This window comes from Oncorhynchus clarkii, chromosome 3 (assembly GCF_045791955.1).
Source record: "Oncorhynchus clarkii lewisi isolate Uvic-CL-2024 chromosome 3, UVic_Ocla_1.0, whole genome shotgun sequence".
In the NCBI taxonomy this organism is placed as follows: domain Eukaryota; kingdom Metazoa; phylum Chordata; class Actinopteri; order Salmoniformes; family Salmonidae; genus Oncorhynchus; species Oncorhynchus clarkii.
In genome coordinates, this window is record NC_092149.1 from 82,808,621 (window position 1) to 82,825,796 (window position 17,176).

Below are 17,176 nucleotides of genomic sequence, written 5' to 3' on the forward strand. Positions count from 1 at the left end.
GGGCAGAGCAAGGTAGCGTTGCCCCCAGCCAGTAGCTCTGAATAAAGACTGAGGAAGAAACTCAAATAATATCTGCCATTCTGCTGTTTCATAAAACATCTCTGTCAGGGGGACAGTGGCGGGGTGACTGGCAACTCTAACAAAGGAAATAATTTGTGTAAAGGATGAAAACCGTCAAGACAGCCTACAGTACAGAATGCATAATGTCACAGTTCATTTTAGGCCGCGTTAATTAATTTGTTTTCTTTGATGCACTTATTTGATGCAGTCTTATTAAGTAGTGGTTCAAATGAACAACTGAACGATGCTACAAACCTACATCATTTAGTTGTACCCCTTATGAACTAACTCGATTTCTCTCTCTCTCTCGTGTTTTTTCCACCGGTTGGGTTAATGGATCATGATAGGAAGCAGCGGTGTCCTACCCAACCCAGGAGATGAACCATGCCTTCCACATGTGTGGAGTTTTTTTTTCTCCACCATAGCCTTCTTCATGTGCGCACACACATACACACAAAAGTATCAGTACCGGCCAGGGCAGGCACCCAGACCAGTGTTTTTGTGTTTTTCCATGATCAATACAATATCTAATAACCAGGTGCGAAGGGTGTGGGATGAAGGGTGTGGGGCGAAGGGTGGGTGGACGATGGGTGTGGGGCGAAGGGTGGGTGGACGAAGGGTGTGGGGAGAAGGGTGGGTGGACGAAGGGTGTGTGGCGAAGGGTGGGTGGACGAAGGGTGTGGACAAAGGCTGTGGGGCAAAGGGTGGGTGGACGAAGGGTGTGTGGCGAAGGGTGGGTGGACGAAGGGTGTGGACGAAGGGTGTGGGGGCGAAGGGTGTGGGACGAAGGGTGTGTGGCGAAGGGTGGGTGGACGAAGGGTGTGGACGAAGGGTGTGGGGGCGAAGGGTGTGGGACGAAGGGTGGGTGGCGAAGGGTGTGGGGCGAGGGTGGGTGGACGAAGGGTGTGTGGCGAAGGGTGTGTGGACGAAGGGTGTGAGGGCGAAGGGTGTGGGGGCGGAATTTTTTTTGTATCAGCATTACTTTAAATAATAGGTATTTACCATCCTGTTACTCTGGTTGTGTACATTGCGGTTTTCACCTAACTCTGTTCCTAATCCACCACGGCTCTCGTGTTCTTGCCCCCACCCTCTGTACTCTGAAACTCTGTTCCGAAACAACAGTCTCTCCTTAACCACTATTCTAAGAACAAACAGTTCTTAGTACTCACAAGAGAACACAGAGGACAGCATTTAGCCACCTCATCCAGTAGATATCGGTTAGGTTTGACACAATCCACAACAACTGTCTCAATAAGGAAATGTAACCAGGTTGGGCTGTATAAGGCAAGCCCCAACTCAGCATCATTGAGCTCTCACTATATCCACTCTGTGTGCATGTTGTGACGGCTCCTTTATTAATAAGTAAAATAACGATTTTATAAAATCAAGTATAACTAGATTTGGTGATTGGTTCTGGCTCTCCTCATTTGTTAATTAATATCTACCACAAGGGACAGCTATGGAGAGGGCTGCATTGGCAGGACAGGTTTGTTTGTCTTGATATCCATAAAGGTTCTATGTCAAGGATATTTGTGTGTGTTTTTGTGTAGTTTTTTGTTATTTTAAGTCGTGTGTCTCTGCTGTGACCCTGCAGGAGCTCGTCTATGGACGTTCATTGGTTTCATGATGATGTTTGGTTCCCTCATCGATTCCATCTGGATCCTGTGATCCTAGTGAGTCTGATGGCTTTCTATTTCTCTCTCCCTCTCTTTCTACATGGTTCTTTCATAGTACAGCCAAAATGACCTTCCTAGTAGTAGTAGTAGTAGTAGTAGAAGTAGTAGTAGAGGTAGTAGTAGTAGTAGTGGAGGTAGTGGTAGTAGTAGTAGTAGAGGTGGTAGTAGTAGAGGTGGTAGTAGTAGTAGTAGTGGAGGTGGTGGTAGTAGTAGTAGTAGTAGTAGTGGAGGTGGTGGTAGTAGTAGTAGTAGTGGAGGTGGTAGTAGTGGAGGTGGTAGTAGTAGTAGTAGAGGTGGTAGTAGTAGTAGTAGTGGAGGTGGTGGTAGTAGTAGTAGTAGTGGAGGTGGTGGTAGTAGTAGTAGTAGTGGAGGTGGTAGTAGTAGTAGTGGAGGTGGTAGTAGTAGTAGTAGTAGTAGTAGTAGTAGTGGTGGAGGTGGAGGTGGTAGTAGTAGTAGTAGTGGAGGTGGTAGTAGTAGTAGTAGTAGTAGTAGTGGAGGTGGTAGTAGTAGTGGAGGTGGTAGTAGTAGTAGTAGTGGAGGTGGTAGTAGTAGTAGTGGAGGTGGTGGTAGTAGTAGTAGTAGTAGTAGTAGTGGAGGTAGTAGTAGTAGTAGTAGTAGTAGTGGAGGTGGTAGTAGTAGTAGTAGTAGTAGTAGTAGTAGTGGAGGTGGTAGTAGTAGTAGTGGTAGTAGTAGTAGTAGTGGAGGTGGTGGTAGTAGTAGTAGTGGAGGTGGTGGTAGTAGTAGTAGTAGTAGTAGTGGAGGTGGTAGTAGTAGTAGTAGTAGTAGTGGAGGTGTAGTAGTAGTAGTAGTAGTAGTAGTAGTAGTAGTGGTAGTAGTAGTAGTAGTAGTAGTGGAGGTGGTAGTAGTAGTAGTAGTAGTAGTGGAGGTGGTAGTAGTAGTAGTAGTGGAGGTGGTGGTAGTAGTAGTGGAGGTGGTGGTAGTAGTAGTAGTAGTAGTGGAGGTGGTAGTAGTAGTAGTAGTAGTAGTAGTAGTAGTGGAGGTGGTAGTAGTAGTAGTAGTAGTAGTGGAGGTGGTAGTAGTAGTAGTAGTAGTAGTAGTAGTAGTGGAGGTGGTAGTACTATAGATGGTAGTAGTATTAGTAGTAGTAGTAGTTGTTGTGGAGGTGGTAGTAGTAGTAGTGGAGGTGGTAGTACTATAGATGGTAGTAGTATTAGTAGCAGTAGTAGTAGTAGTTGTTGTGGAGGTGGTAGTAGTAGTAGTAGTAGTAGTGGAGGTGGTAGTACTATAGATGGTAGTAGTATTAGTAGTAGTGGAGGTGGTAGTACTATAGATGGTTGTAGTACCGGAGGTCTCACCTCTTATCAATGCCTGCCACATGTGATCGCTTGCCTGCCCAACTCACGGCTGTCATGGTGCCTGGTACCAGACTGTCTCTTCTCCTCCCAGAGGATCCCTGATGGCTAACAGTAACATATCCTGACATAATGTAAACGTTACATTACCCTCTCTCCCTCAGTGACATGAATAAGTATATTTCATATTCTCCGAACCGAACATTACTTTAAAGAATCTAATATATAAAATATATTTTGATTCGCTCACACTTTTTTTGGCTACTACATGATTCTATGTGGTATTTCAGTGTTTTTTTGGTCTTCACTATCGTCAAAATAAAGAAACACCCTTGACTGTGTCCAAACGTTTATTAACAGCATGAAGTAATAAAAAGGATTTGACAGAAGAAATACAATCGATATAAAAAATAAATTCAATTAGTACGAGGAGAACGTATAAAGTGACAGCATATAGGTCTCAACACACTTTTACACTTAAGACATAACCATCTTTGAACATACATACAGTACACCTCAGGGAAAATGTCATTTAATTGGTTCGTAACATTACCTGCTAGCAGATACCCATGAACTTCCCGGTCATTGCACTAACGGTAGTTAGCATTGCTCAAATCCCAAAGTACCCCATTAAACATTCTAATTATTTTTTTTATACTTAGAAATAGTGTGAAATGTACAGATTTGTAATATACAGCAGTAATGTAACAAACAAAAAATCCCCAATTTAAGTCCTGGCCCAAGGACACTTTCTTACTTTTCCAGAAAACCTCAGCACTTTCCTAAAATGAATTAGAAATGTATAGCGGTTCTATTTTTAGCTGGACTACCTGATTGCACCTATTATTATCCAATGAATATCCAGATACTGGGTAGGTGTAATTACTGAGACACAAGCACCTTTCTCTGGCCCCGGTTGCAGAGCAAACTGAAATACCCACAGATGTTTACTTTATAGTAAAATAGTTTTCTTTTGATCAACAATAATGTTGGTAGCTGATGCTAAGCAAAGCCTTTGGAGTGGAAACAGTGCAATAGCCAGGCCTACTATAAAACTATTTCACTAAGCAAATCAGTTCACTAGACAACTTCTTATTTACAATGATGGCCTACCGGGGAACAGTGCCTTGCTCTGCCTTGCTCAGGGGCAGAACGACATATTTTCACCTTGTCAGCTCGGGGATTCGATCCAACACGCTAACCACTAGGCTACCTGCCGCCCCTAGTTAATGTTCTGACGCTATCAAGTTCATCTCAAACAGGATCATTCATAATGATCTAAGAAATCCAGTCCATTAGATGAGTCATAATCCTGTTCTCTGTCAGACTCAGGAATCAGGTCCTCTTCAAGGCAGATGATGGAGATGAGATCATGGCGTTCTTCACAGGGACTGGTTGTGAGGGACAGGGCCTGCTGGGGGAACACCCCTGACAGGTACTGGAAAATCAACCCAATCGTGAAAGTTGTTAGTGCTTTGTCCAGGGGTTGTAAGCTACTTGTACATCAAGGGGCCTAACGCCACAGAAACAGGAGATAGTCTCCTGCCCTATGGGCCATTCTGGCTCGCACAAGGCAACTGATGCATTTTATTTACGCAAGGGAGTCACATTAACAGATGCCTGTTAATTTTGGCACTTTTTTTTTTAGATTTAATCTAATCTGAATAATTTAGACTAAAATAAATAGATTAAATAGCATTGTCATGATTTAGTCTAGTTATTTTCAAAATCATGAAACCAGGGTCATATTAGTTAACTAAATGCCCTCTGTTTTTGTCACATCACATTTGCCTCATTAATTTTAAATTTAATTTTACCTTTATTTTACTAGGCAAGTCAGTTAAGAACAAATTCCTATTTTCAATGATGGCCTAGGAACAGTGGGTTAACTGGTCTAGGAACAGTGGGTTAACTGGTCTAGGAACAGTGGGTTAACTGCCTGTTCAGGGGCAGAACGACAGATTTGTACCTTGTCAGCTCGGGGATTCGAACTTGCAACCTTTAGGTTACTAGTCCAACGCTCTAACCACTAGGCCTATAGGCAGCCTAGTAAACCCTGCCTATAGTAAACATACAATGCCATCGGAAAGAATTCAAACCCCTCGACATATTCGTCTCGGGTATGTCTGTATCAGCTTTGCACATCTGGATTTGTGGATTTTTCTCCAATTCTTCCATGCATCTCAAGGACCATAAAAGTCAATTGGATGCACCTGAGCTCAGTTTGGAGTTTCATACCAAAGGATTGTGAATACTTAATAGTTAAGAAAATTACATCTGTATTTAATTGTCAATACATTTGCTAACATTTCTAGAAACATGTTTTCACTTTGTCATTATGGGGTATCGTGTGAAAAATAAATGTAATCCATTTAGCATTTAGGCTGTAACAACATCAAAACGTGGAATAGGTCAAGGGGTAAGAATACTTTCAGGAGACACTGTGTGTTTACTATAGGTAAAGGAGGTATTACAAACTGTGATGAGACTCAAATTTGACTCAAATGAAAAGGGCATTTAGTTGACAGGCGGGTGCCATATGAACAGACGTCGTTATCACATGAAACAACACATCTATGATCACTGTATCCGTGGAAAGACGTACCTCACAATAGTGGTCTGGTAACCGTAGTGGGGGCTGAAGGAACTGTTTGATTTTCTTATGGTGCCTGTAGATGAAGAGCATAAGGCCCACTACCAAGACACCCAACAGGATGGTAGAGGTCACACCAATCGCCACAATCTTCTTTTTCTTTGTCCTTTCTGTACAAGAAGATAACATACATCTCACACAGAGAAATAGGGAGCGATATAGATATATCCATCTATCAATATAGATTCATATAGATACAGTTGAAGTCGGAAGTTTACATACACTTAGTCATTAAAACTCATTATTCAACCACTTCACAAATTTCTTATTAACAAACTATAGTTTTGGCAAGTCGGTTAGGACATCTACTTTGTGCATGACACAAATAATCTTTCCAACAATTGTTAACAGACAGATTATTTAACTTGTAATTCACTGTATCACAATTCCAGTGGGTCAGAAGTTTACATACACTAAGTTGAATGTGGAGGAATCGCGTTCAGCAAGGATGAAGCCACTGCTCCAAAACCGCCATAAAAAAGCCAGACTACGGTTTACAACTGCACATGGGGACAAAGATCGTACTTTTTGGAGAAATGTCCTCTGGTCTGATGAAACAAAAAATAGAACTGTTTGGCCATAATGTCCATCGTTATGTTTGGAGGAAAAAGGGGGAGGCTTGCAAGCCGAAGAACACCATTGGCCCAGCGTCGTCCAGGTTAGGGGATGTCCTTGTCCCATTACGCACTACTGACTCCTGTGGCGGGCCGGGCACAGTGCATGCTGACACGGTTGCCAGGTGTTTCCTTCGATGCGGCTGGCTTCCGGGTTATGTGGGCATTGTGTCAAGAAGCAGTGTGGCTTGCCTGAAATATCAGTCTCTTTACTCAGTACTTGAAGCATGGAGGAAGTGGTGTGGGAGTGCTTTGCTGGTAACACTGTCAGTGATTTATTTAGAATTCAAGGTACATTTAAACAGCATTCTGCAGTGATACGCCATCCCATCTGGTTTGCGCTTAGTGGGACTATAATTTGTTTTTCTACAGGACAATGACCCAAAACACACCTCCAGGCTGTGTATGGGGCTATTTGACCAAGAAGGAGGGTGATGGAGTTCTGCATCAGATGACCTGGTCTCCACAATCACCCAACCTCAACCCAATTGAGATGGTTTGGGATGAGTTGGACCGCAGAGTGAAGGAAAAGCCACCAACAAGTGCTCAGCATATGTGGGAACTCCTTTAAGACTGTTGGAAAAGCATTCCAGGTCTAGCTGGTTGAGAGAATACCAAGAGTGTACAAAGCTGTAATCAAGGCAAAGGGTGGATACTTTGAAGAATCTCAAATATAAATACCTGTTCAACACTTTTTTGGTTACTACATGATTCCATATGTGTTATTTCATAGTTTTGAGGTCTTCACTATTATTCTACAATGTAGAAAATAGTACAAATAAAGAAAAACCATTGAATGAGTAGGTGTCCAAACTTTTTTACATTTTTGCAAGATTTTTTATATTAAGGCTGTAACGTACCAAGATGAGGAAAAAGCCAAGGTTGGTGGCAGTGGTGTAATGGTGTGGGGGATTTTTTTTTTTTCATGGCACGCATTAGGTCTATTGATACCAATTTGGAAACGTTTCCATGCCCCGAAGAAGTCAGGCTGTTCTGGATGTATTATGGAGTATTTTGTTTAGATTGACGAGGGGGAAAAAAAAGTATGTAATCAATTTTTGAATAAGGCTGTAACGTAACAAAATGTGGAAATAGTCAAGGGGTCTACTATCCGAATGCACTGCCACGTGACTCACTGTCTGTAGGAGCGAACCATTTTCGCGAGCGAGGTGGTGTACTTAAAACTGGCCTTTGAGTGTTTTGAGAGGGAGAATGAGGAGTTACTAGGTGTTATCATTAGAACAGTGGTTCCCAAACGTTTTATCATCCCGTACCCCTTCAAACATTCAACCTCCAGCTGCGCACCCCCTCTAGAACCAGGGTCAGCGCACTCTCAAATGTTTTTTGTGTGCCATCATTGTAAGCCTGCCACACACACACACACACACACACACACACACACACTAAACACTAAACACAAGAATGAGTGTGAGTTATTGTCACAGCCTGGCTCGTGGGAAGTGACAAAGAGCTCTTATAGGACCAGGGCACAAATAATATAATAATAATCAATCATTTTGCTCTTTATTTAACCATCTTACATGTAAAACCTTATTTTGTTCATCAAAAATGGTGAATAACTCACCACAGGTTAATGAGAAGGGTGTGCTTGAAAGGATGCACATAACTCTGCAATGTTGAGTTGTATTGGAGAGAGGCTCAGACTTAAATCAATTTCCACACAGTCTGTGCCTGTATTTTTTTATGCTAGTGAGGGCCGAGAATCCATTCTCACATAGGTACGTGGTTGCAAAGGGCATCAGTGTCTTAACAGCGCGATTTGCCAAGGCAGGATACTCTGAGCGAAATCTGGCAGTGGCTTCTGATGAAATACAATTTTCACAGAACTGCTTGTTGCAATTGTTCAGATATCGGTAAGTGGACTGGAGGCAAGGCATGATAACGAATGTAGTTATTTGTGTCATCCGTTTTGGGAAAGTAACAGCGTAATTGCGCACCCAACTCACTCAGGTGCGTCGCTATATCACATTTGACATTGTCCGTAAGCTCGAGTTCATTGGAAACACAACAACAACAAAAAAAATCATACAATGATGGAAAGACCTGGAGAAGAGCTCCAAATTCTTAAATCACAGCCTCAATTTTGTCCCGCACATTGATAATAGTTGCGGAGAGTCCCTGTAAATCCTAGATTCAGACCATTCAGGCGAGAAAAAACCTCACCCAGACAGGCCAGTCGTGTGAGAAACTCCTCATCAGACAAGTGAAAATGATGGTCAGTAAAAGAAAACTTTAAACTCGTCTCTCAATTAAAAAATAAAAAATGTGTCACTACTTTTCCTCTTGATAACCATCGCACTTCTGTATGTTGTAAAAGCGTTACATGGTCGCTGCCCATATCATTGCATAGTGCAGAAAATACACGAGAGTTCAGGGGCCTTGCTTAAACAAAGTTAACCATTTTTCACTGTAGTGTCCAAAACGTCTTTCAAGCTGTCAGGCATTCCCTTGGCAGCAAGAGCCCCTCGGTGGATGCTGCAGTGTACCCAAGTGGCGTCGGGAGCAACTGCTTGCACGCCACTGTCTCCCTGGCATGGCTTTCGCGCCATCAGTACAGATACCAACATGAGCAGCAGCTACGTTTAGCTACCTACGTGGAATTCCCGTTAGTGGAATTCCCGCGAGAGAGTAACGGTTAATGTGATTGGATGTTAATTATTTGACAAGGCTACCTGTATTTGACATTGTGTTGTCATTTCGCTGAACACTAGATGGTTTAATTTTATTTTTGACAGTGAAACAAGGCTACCAAGGCGAGAGAGAAAAAAACTCACCCAAATGTATAGCCCCGTTGTAAAATATAAAATGAACTGTTTGAAAATGTGAAGAATATATATTTTTTGGGGGGGGTACCCCAGTTTGGGAATACCTGCATTAGAGGATAGGATAACGGTAACAGCAAGTCAACTAATACAGAGAACGCCTGGATGAGCCTCACCTGACTCTTGGATGGACTCACAATGTTGAACGCTGGGGTTTCCAAAGGGTTTTTGGTAACATAAATACCGGACCTGTACACAGTACCTCCGGCCCACATCCAGATGTTTGATGGTCATAAGGGATGTGGGGGTGTAAAGATCCTGCTAAAACAAGGGTAGAGAGAGGCACATCAACTCATCTTCGATCACACTAACATCCTACAGTGGGGATCCCCAAAACGCCTGATAACTTCCCAATGAATTGCCCAAACCTTGGATGAATACGGTGTTTCAGTGCTGGATAAAGAAAACCTGCATTCATTTTTAATTTAAATGTATTTATTTATTTGAAACACGTTGCTACTCACTTTGAGCTCCTCCCCGTCTCGGCCATATTGAACGTTGTATTCAAAATGGCCTCCGTTATCCTCCAGTAGACGGTTGTTCTTTACCATGTGGACCATCAGAAGTCCTTCCTTGGAGGTCAACTGGACTTCAGGGCTGCAAGAATCAGCTGGGTGGGTGGGTCAGAAGGAGAGGGGTGGGTCAGGAGGAGAGGGGTGGGTGGGTCAGAAGGAGAGGGGTGGGTGGGTCAGAAGGAGAGGGGTGGGTCAGAAAGAGAGGGGTGGGTCAGAAAGAGAGGGGTGGGTGGGTCAGAAGGAGAGGGGTGGGTCAGAAAGAGAGGGGTGGGTCAGAAAGAGAGGGGTGGGTGGGTCAGGAAGAGAGGGGTGGGTCAGAAGGAGAGGGGTGGGTGGGTCAGAAGGAGAGGGGTGGGTGGGTCAGAAGGAGAGGGGTGGGTCAGAAAGAGAGGGGTGGGTGGGTCAGGAGGAGAGGGGTGGGTCAGGAGGAGAGGGGTGGGTGGGTCAGAAGGAGAGGGGTGGGTGGGTCAGAAGGAGAGGGGTGGGTGGGTCAGAAGGAGAGGGGTGGGTGGGTCAGAAAGAGAGGGGTGGGTGGGTCAGAAAGAGTGTGGTGGGTGGGTAAGAAGGAGTGTGGTGGGTGGGTCAGAAGGAGAGGGGTGGGTGTGTCAGAAAGAGAGGGTGGGTGGGTCAGAAAGAGAGGGGTGGGTGGGTCAGAAGGAGAGGGGTGGGTGGGTCAGAAGGAGAGGGGTGGGTGGGTCAGAGAGGGGTGGGTGGGTCAGAAGGAGAGGGGTGGGTGGGTCAGAAGAAGAGGGGTGGGTGGGTCAGAAGAAGAGGGGTGGGTGGGTCAGAAGGAGAGGGGTGGGTGGGTCAGAAGGAGAGGGGTGGGTGGGTCAGGAAGAGAGGGGTGGGTGGGTCAGAAGGAGAGGGGTGGGTGGGTCAGAAGGAGAGGGGTGGGTGGGTCAGAAGGAGAGGGGTGGGTGGGTCAGAAAGAGAGGGGTGGGTGGGTCAGAAGGAGAGGGGTGGGTGGGTCAGAAGGAGAGGGGTGGGTCAGAAAGAGAGGGGTGGGTGGGTCAGAAGGAGAGGGGTGGGTGGGTCAGAAGGAGAGGGGTGGGTGGGTCAGAAGGAGAGGGGTGGGTGGGTCAGAAGGAGAGGGGTGGGTGGGTCAGAAGGAGAGGGGTGGGTGGGTCAGAAGGAGAGAGGTGGGTGGGTCAGAAGGAGAGAGGTGGGTGGGTCAGAAGGAGAGGGGTGGGTCAGAAAGAGAGGGGTGGGTCAGAAGGAGAGGGGTGGATCAGAAGGAGAGGGGTGGGTGGGTCAGAAGGAGAGGGGTGGGTGGGTCAGAAGGAGAGAGGTGGGTGGGTCAGAAGGAGAGAGGTGGGTGGGTCAGAAGGAGAGAGGTGGGTGGGTCAGAAGGAGAGAGGTGGGTGGGTCAGAAGGAGAGGGGTGGGTCAGAAGGAGAGGGGTGGGTCAGATGGAGAGGGGTGGGTGGGTCAAAAGAGGAGGGGTGGGTGGGTCAGAAAGAGAAGGAGTGGGGAACTTGATTTAAAAAATACTGTTGCTCAAGCTTTCGCAGCAAACCACAATGCTACCAGTGCGCTGGCCTACTGATGAAGCAGACTAGGCCTTGGACATGACATGAAACAGGCCAGATCCAAATTGTATACAGTTTATCATGACTGAAGTAGAATGATCCGTTACCATGTCGACAGGCTTCGACGGATCTGGACGTGCGGTTCCCTTCCTGAGCCAGGACTCGCACCATCACACATCCAGACTGTATATTACAGGTGGTGAGCTCGGTCTGAACACAGCCCGAAATGTTGTGCCACTTCTCGCGGTCACTGCTGTGGATTAAAAAGAAGGCTCAGATGAGGAAATAACTGTGTCATAACCGAGCAAAACATCTATCCTTCGAGGGCCAGGAGTTTTTGCTGGTCAACTGACCTGGAACACCGATCAACATTGCCTTCAGAGAGTATTCACACCCTTGACTTTTTCCACATTCTGTTGTGTTACAGAATTGAATTTAAAATGGATATGATTTAGGTTTTTATGTCACTGATCTACACACAATACACAATGATGTTAAAGTGGAATTTGATTTAAATGATCAGAAAATAAGAAGTCAATAAGTACTGTGTTATGGCAAGCCTAAAAAACAGGAGTAAAGATGTGTCTCCTGACCCCTCCTGTCTCAGCCTCCAGTATTTATGCTGCAGTAGTTTATGTGTCGGGGGGCTAGGGTCAGTTTGTTATATCTGGAGTACTTCTCCTGTCCTATTCGGTGTCCTGTGTGAATTTAAGTGTGCTCTCTCTAATTCTCTCTTTCTCTCTTACTTTCTCTGTCTCGGAGGACCTGAGCCCTAGGACCATGCCTCAGGACTACCTGACATGATGACTCCTTGCTGTCCCCAGTCCCCAGTCCACCTGGCCGTGCTGCTGCTCCGGTTTCAACTGTTCTGCCTTATTATTATTGGACCATGCTGGTCATTTATGAACATTTGAACATCTTGACCATGTTCTGTTATAATCTCCACCCGGCACAGCCAGAAGAGGACTGGCCACACAACATAGCCTGGTTCCTCTCTAGGTTTCTTCCTAGGTTTTGGCCTTTCTAGGGAGTTTTTCCTAGCCACCGTGCTTCTACACCTGCATTGCTTGCTGTTTGGAGTTTTAGGCTGGGTTTCTGTACAGCACTTTGAGATATCAGCTGATGTACGAAGGGCTATATAAATAGATTTGATTTGATGGTGCTTAATATGTCATTTATTAAGTTGCATTGACTAACTGTGTGCAATAATGCTGTTAAACATCATTTGTTTAAATGACTGCACACCCTCTGTATCCCACACATACATTTATCTGTAAGGTCCCTCAGTCGAGCAGTGAATTTAAAAGCACATTTTCAACCACAAAGACCAGGGAGGTTGTCCAATGTTTTGCAAAGAAGGGCACCTATTGGTTGATGGGCAAAACAAAACAAAAAAAGGCAGACCTTGAATATCCCTTTGAGCATGGGGAACGTTATTAATTACACTCTGGATGGTGCATCAATACACCCAGACACTACAAAGATCCTTCCTAACTAAGTTGTCGTGAGTGAAAAGACACCACTCAGAGATTTCACCATGAGGCCAATGGTGATTTTAAACCTGATGTAAGAGGAGAGAACTGAGGATGGAGCAATAACATTGTAGTTACTCCACAATACTAACATACATTTGTGAAATGAAGGAAGTCCCTACAGAATAAAAAATATTCCAAAACATCCATCCTGTCTGTAATAAGGTACTAAAGTAATACTGCTAAAAATGTAGGAAAGAAAGTAACTATTTGTCCTGAATACAAATCATTTTGTTTGGGGGCAAATCCAACAAGATATTACTTCATTTTTGTTTTAAAGTTACAACTCTACGGAATCGGGAGAGGCAAAGTTCGAGAGGCAAAGGTCGAGAGCCGTATATGGCACATATTGCACTTTTACTTTCTTCTCCAACACTTTGTTTTTGTATGATTTAAACCAAATTGAACATGTTTCATTATATATTTGAGGCTAAATTGATTTTATGGATGTATTATATTAAGTTAAAATAAGTGTTAATTCAGTATTGTTGAAATTGTCATTATTAACAATACATTTGTTTTAAAAAGAATATATCATTTTTTTAATTTTTTAAATCGGCCGATTAATCGGTATGGGCTTTTTTGGTCCTCCAATAATCGGTATCTGCGTTGAAAAATCATAATCGGTCGACCTCTGCATACTACCTCAATCAGCCTGACTAACCAGTGCCTGTATATAGCCTCACTACTGTATATAGCCTCTCTACTGTATATAGCCTCTCTACTGTATATAGCCTCTCTACTGTATATAGCCTCTCTACTGTATATAGCCTCTCTACTGTATAAAGCCTCTCTACTGTATATAGCCTCTACTGTATATAGCCTCTCTACTGTATATAGCCTCTCTACTGTATATAGCCTCTCTACTGTATATAGCCTCTACTGTATATAGCCTCTCTACTGTATATAGCCTCTACTGTATATAGCCTCTCTACTGTATATAGCCTCTCTACTGTATATAGCCTCTACTGTATATAGCCTCTCTACTGTATATAGCCTCTCTACTGTATATAGCCTCTACTGTATATAGCCTCTCTACTGTATATAGCCTCTCTACTGTATATAGCCTCTCTACTGTATAAAGCCTCTACTGTATATAACCTCTCTACTGTATAAAGCCTCTCTACTGTATATAGCCTCTCTACTGTTTATAGCCTCTCTACTGTATATAGCCTCTCTACTGTATATAACCTCTCTACTGTATAAAGCCTCTCTACTGTATATAGCCTCTCTACTGTATAAAACCTTGCTACTGTTTTTCACTGTCTTTTTAACTGTTGTTTTTATTTCTTTACTTATTGTTCACTTAATACCTTTTTGTTGTAGACAAATAAACTTTGATTTGATTTAACCCATGTACTACAGCTACTAGACATACTCACGTCCTGTACTGAACCGTGTACTTTATCCCTGGCCTGTCTGTGACGGGGCTCCAATGCACAGCAGAGTCAACGCGCACGTCCCGTGGAGATGACAGCTCATCCTCAGACCATGCTACAGGCAAAAGATTCATCACTTTCTGGAGCCTAATACATTTTACTTTTTTTTTTTTTTTAACAAGTCAAGTCAGTTAAGAACAAATTCTTGTTTACAATGACGGCCTCCCAAAAGGCCTCCTGCCCGGGGATGGGGGCTGGGATTTAAAAATAAATCAAATAAAAATATAGGACAAGAGAGACAACACTATATAAACAGAGACCTAAGACGATAACATGGCATCAACACATGACAACACAGCATGCCAGCAGCACAACATGGTAGCTGAACAAAACAGGTTACAAACATTGTTGGGTACAGAAAACACCACAAAGGGCAAGAAGGTAGAGACAACGATACATCACGCAAAGCAGCCACAACTGTCAGTAAGAGTGTCCATCAGGAATGTCTCTAGACATTTACAGTTAGATCAAAATGCTCATGATTTTATGCTAGCTAACGTTAGAAAAGGAAATCCTAGACTGCTGACCAGCTAGCTACTTACAAACATTATGAAAAAAGTGTAGCCTTTAAATCGAAACCGAAGAAGTAGGAATAATAGCCAATGTGGGGGGGGAAATGGATTACCTTGTCTGAGGACATGACAGAGAGTCCAAAACAACAAAACGCCGTTCAGACACAACATTTCAGTAGATCAGGATCATTTATGGGATTGCAACATACTATTATAGATCACTATATTAGTAACAACCTTCAACGAAACCTACATTCAATTCCCAGAATCCGAGAGAAACTAACTTCCCTTCTCCTGTCCAATCGCTTAGTCCTAGGCAAAGTAGAAACGCCCATTTAAAGGAACAACCCAATGGCAACATTCATTATGAAATATCAGAGCAAAAATGTTATGCTCCTGTGTAGAAATCATTGCAGAACACATAGTCATAATTGTATTATCAATGAGAGTAGGCTCATCTTTAAAAACAATATACATTGAAAAATTCTCTGAAACTGCACAAAAATCTCTGAAACTGGAAACACTTAACTCCCTCACTAGCTTTAAGCACCAACTGTCAGAGCAGCTCACAGATTACTGCACCTGTACATAGCCCACCTATAATTTAGCCCAAACAACTACCTCTTTCCCTACTGTATTTAATTTATTTATTTATTTTGCTCCTTTGCACCCCATTATTTTTATTTCTACTTTGCACATTCTTCCATTGCAAATCTACCATTCCAGTGTTTTACTTGCTATATTGTATTTACTTTGCCACCATGGCCTTTTTTTGCCTTTACCTCCCTTATCTCACCTCATTTGCTCACATCGTATATAGACTTGTTTATACTGTATTATTGACTGTATGTTTGTTTTATTCCATGTGTAACTCTGTGTCGTTGTATGTGTCGAACTGCTTTGCTTTATCTTGGCCAGGTCGCAATTGTAAATGAGAACTTGTTCTCAACTTGCCTACCTGGTTAAATAAAGGTGAAATAAAAATAAATAAATTGGACAATTGCAAGATCACTCTTGATGTAGAGATGTGATTTTGCCAATGACACTCTTAGAAAAATATATGGTAAGTATAACCATACAGAGTTCTTCAGTTTGTCCCCATAGAGGAACCCTTTTTGGTGCTTGGTAGAATCCTTTGCAAAGGGTTCTACATAGAACCCATTTTAAATGGTTCCACCTAGAACCCTCTTTGAAGGGTTCTGCTGACAACCCCTTTCTCTTTTATAGGTTCTTCCTATAACTTTTTATGAACGGTTCCACCAGCCTTATTAGCTTTTAAAATGAAACTTTTTGACAATACATTATATCATAACTAAGGCCTTTCTGTGAGGGCCTAGTTATACCCTAACACAGTGCTGTTAGGAAACTCCTGATTTACAGGCCACAACATGCCTGCAAATCAGGTTATGCTGACTTGTAAAAGTGATGTGTAATTCCTATTGGAATCCAGACAGAGTGAGCATAGCCAACAATTATAATTTTTACAAAATTACTGCCAGTGTGGGAAAATTGAATTTTTAAGACTACCTAAATCTTCTAAACTGGAACAAACATCTCAGTAACGGGGTGCAATATGTCCAACTACTAACAGATTGGTTTATTTTAGAAAAATATGTTATCTTAATTTAGTTCAAGATTAATCATTTAATCTTAATTAAGAATTTCCGACTGGGACGATTTACAGAGTTTACAGTGAATGCAGAACATTTCCTTTGCATATCACTCACGCTGTAACGCTGAATTACCGCGAAATGGATTGAATACCCCTAGATTAAATCAGATCAAGTTAAACAGGTGTGGTGATACTGATTATTTGTCGGCAGAGATGGTTTGTTTACATAGTAGGTTATAATAACTAACGCGGCAACGTTAGGGTAGCAGGTTAGGGGAATGAGGTTAAGGCTAGTAAAGGGTTAGGTTTAGCTACAATGCTATTGTCAACAACTGTTGTACACCTGCTCCACTAAACCACAACAGTATAAACGTAAACACATCATCCGTTCACAACACCGGGAGCCATTTGACACCTCTAACGCAGTTCCCGACACCGTCAAAACAACCTCGATTTGGATGTCAGCTAAAGCGTATCTGATTGAATTGATTCGATTTGTGCTTGTTACAGAACGGTGGTGCGACTTCCTGTCACTCTCAGTTGTGCAGCGCTATGCCGCTGTATCACCACTAATTGACGGACAGTCCGATCAGCGAATGAGAGTTAAGACAGGACTCCCGAGCCTCCAATGGCTGTGGATATGTAACCCGATACCCCAGAATCATTCGAGGCAAACTGAAGCAGGAAAAGGAGGCGGTCAGCCACAACTGTCATGAAGCGATTTGGCCTTAATATACGGTTATTTCTAAGCGAATTACCTTGACAAAACAAAATAGGGGAATTAACATTTAAGAGTTTTTTAGGTAGAACCCTTTGACTTACAAAGAACCCTCTTCCAAAGAAAAAAAAGGTGCCCAGTTTTTCAGATTAAATACGTTT

The 17,176-nt window shown here is 43.1% G+C and overlaps 1 protein-coding gene across 6 annotated transcripts; it reads right to left on the minus strand.

Moving 5' to 3' along the window:
- Positions 1-3,381: 3,381 nt before the first annotated feature.
- LOC139405521 (interleukin-10 receptor subunit beta-like) lies at positions 3,382-14,998 on the minus strand. Of its 6 annotated transcripts, none has more exons than XR_011633884.1 (8): positions 14,799-14,993; positions 14,117-14,228; positions 11,310-11,455; positions 9,624-9,769; positions 9,276-9,420; positions 5,655-5,812; positions 3,880-4,487; positions 3,382-3,831 (listed from the first exon to the last, which is right to left on the minus strand). XR_011633884.1 is itself a non-coding variant. In XM_071147922.1 (7 exons), the coding sequence occupies exons 1-7, from the start codon at positions 14,854-14,856 to the stop codon at positions 4,314-4,316; spliced, it is 939 nt and encodes a 312-aa protein (XP_071004023.1). In that variant the 5' UTR covers positions 14,857-14,998; the 3' UTR covers positions 3,382-4,313. The 6 variants fall into 6 exon arrangements, 4 of the variants coding, with proteins under 4 accessions (XP_071004023.1, XP_071004027.1, XP_071004026.1 ...); XR_011633885.1 differs by having other exon boundaries at positions 9,276-9,417; positions 14,799-14,969; XM_071147922.1 differs by having other exon boundaries at positions 3,382-4,487; positions 14,799-14,998.
- Positions 14,999-17,176: the final 2,178 nt, after the last annotated feature.

Coding starts and splice junctions, on each gene's coding strand:
- LOC139405521 (XM_071147922.1), bottom strand. CDS start 14,856: ATGTTGTGTCTGAACGGCGTTTTGTTGTTTTGGACTCTCTGTCATGTC. Junction 5,813..9,275: donor TGAGTCCATCCAAGAGTCAG/GTGAGGCTCATC, acceptor CTTCTTGTACAG/AAAGGACAAAGAAAAAGAAG. Junction 4,488..5,654: donor TACCAGACCACTATTGTGAG/GTACGTCTTTCC, acceptor TTGATTTTCCAG/TACCTGTCAGGGGTGTTCCC.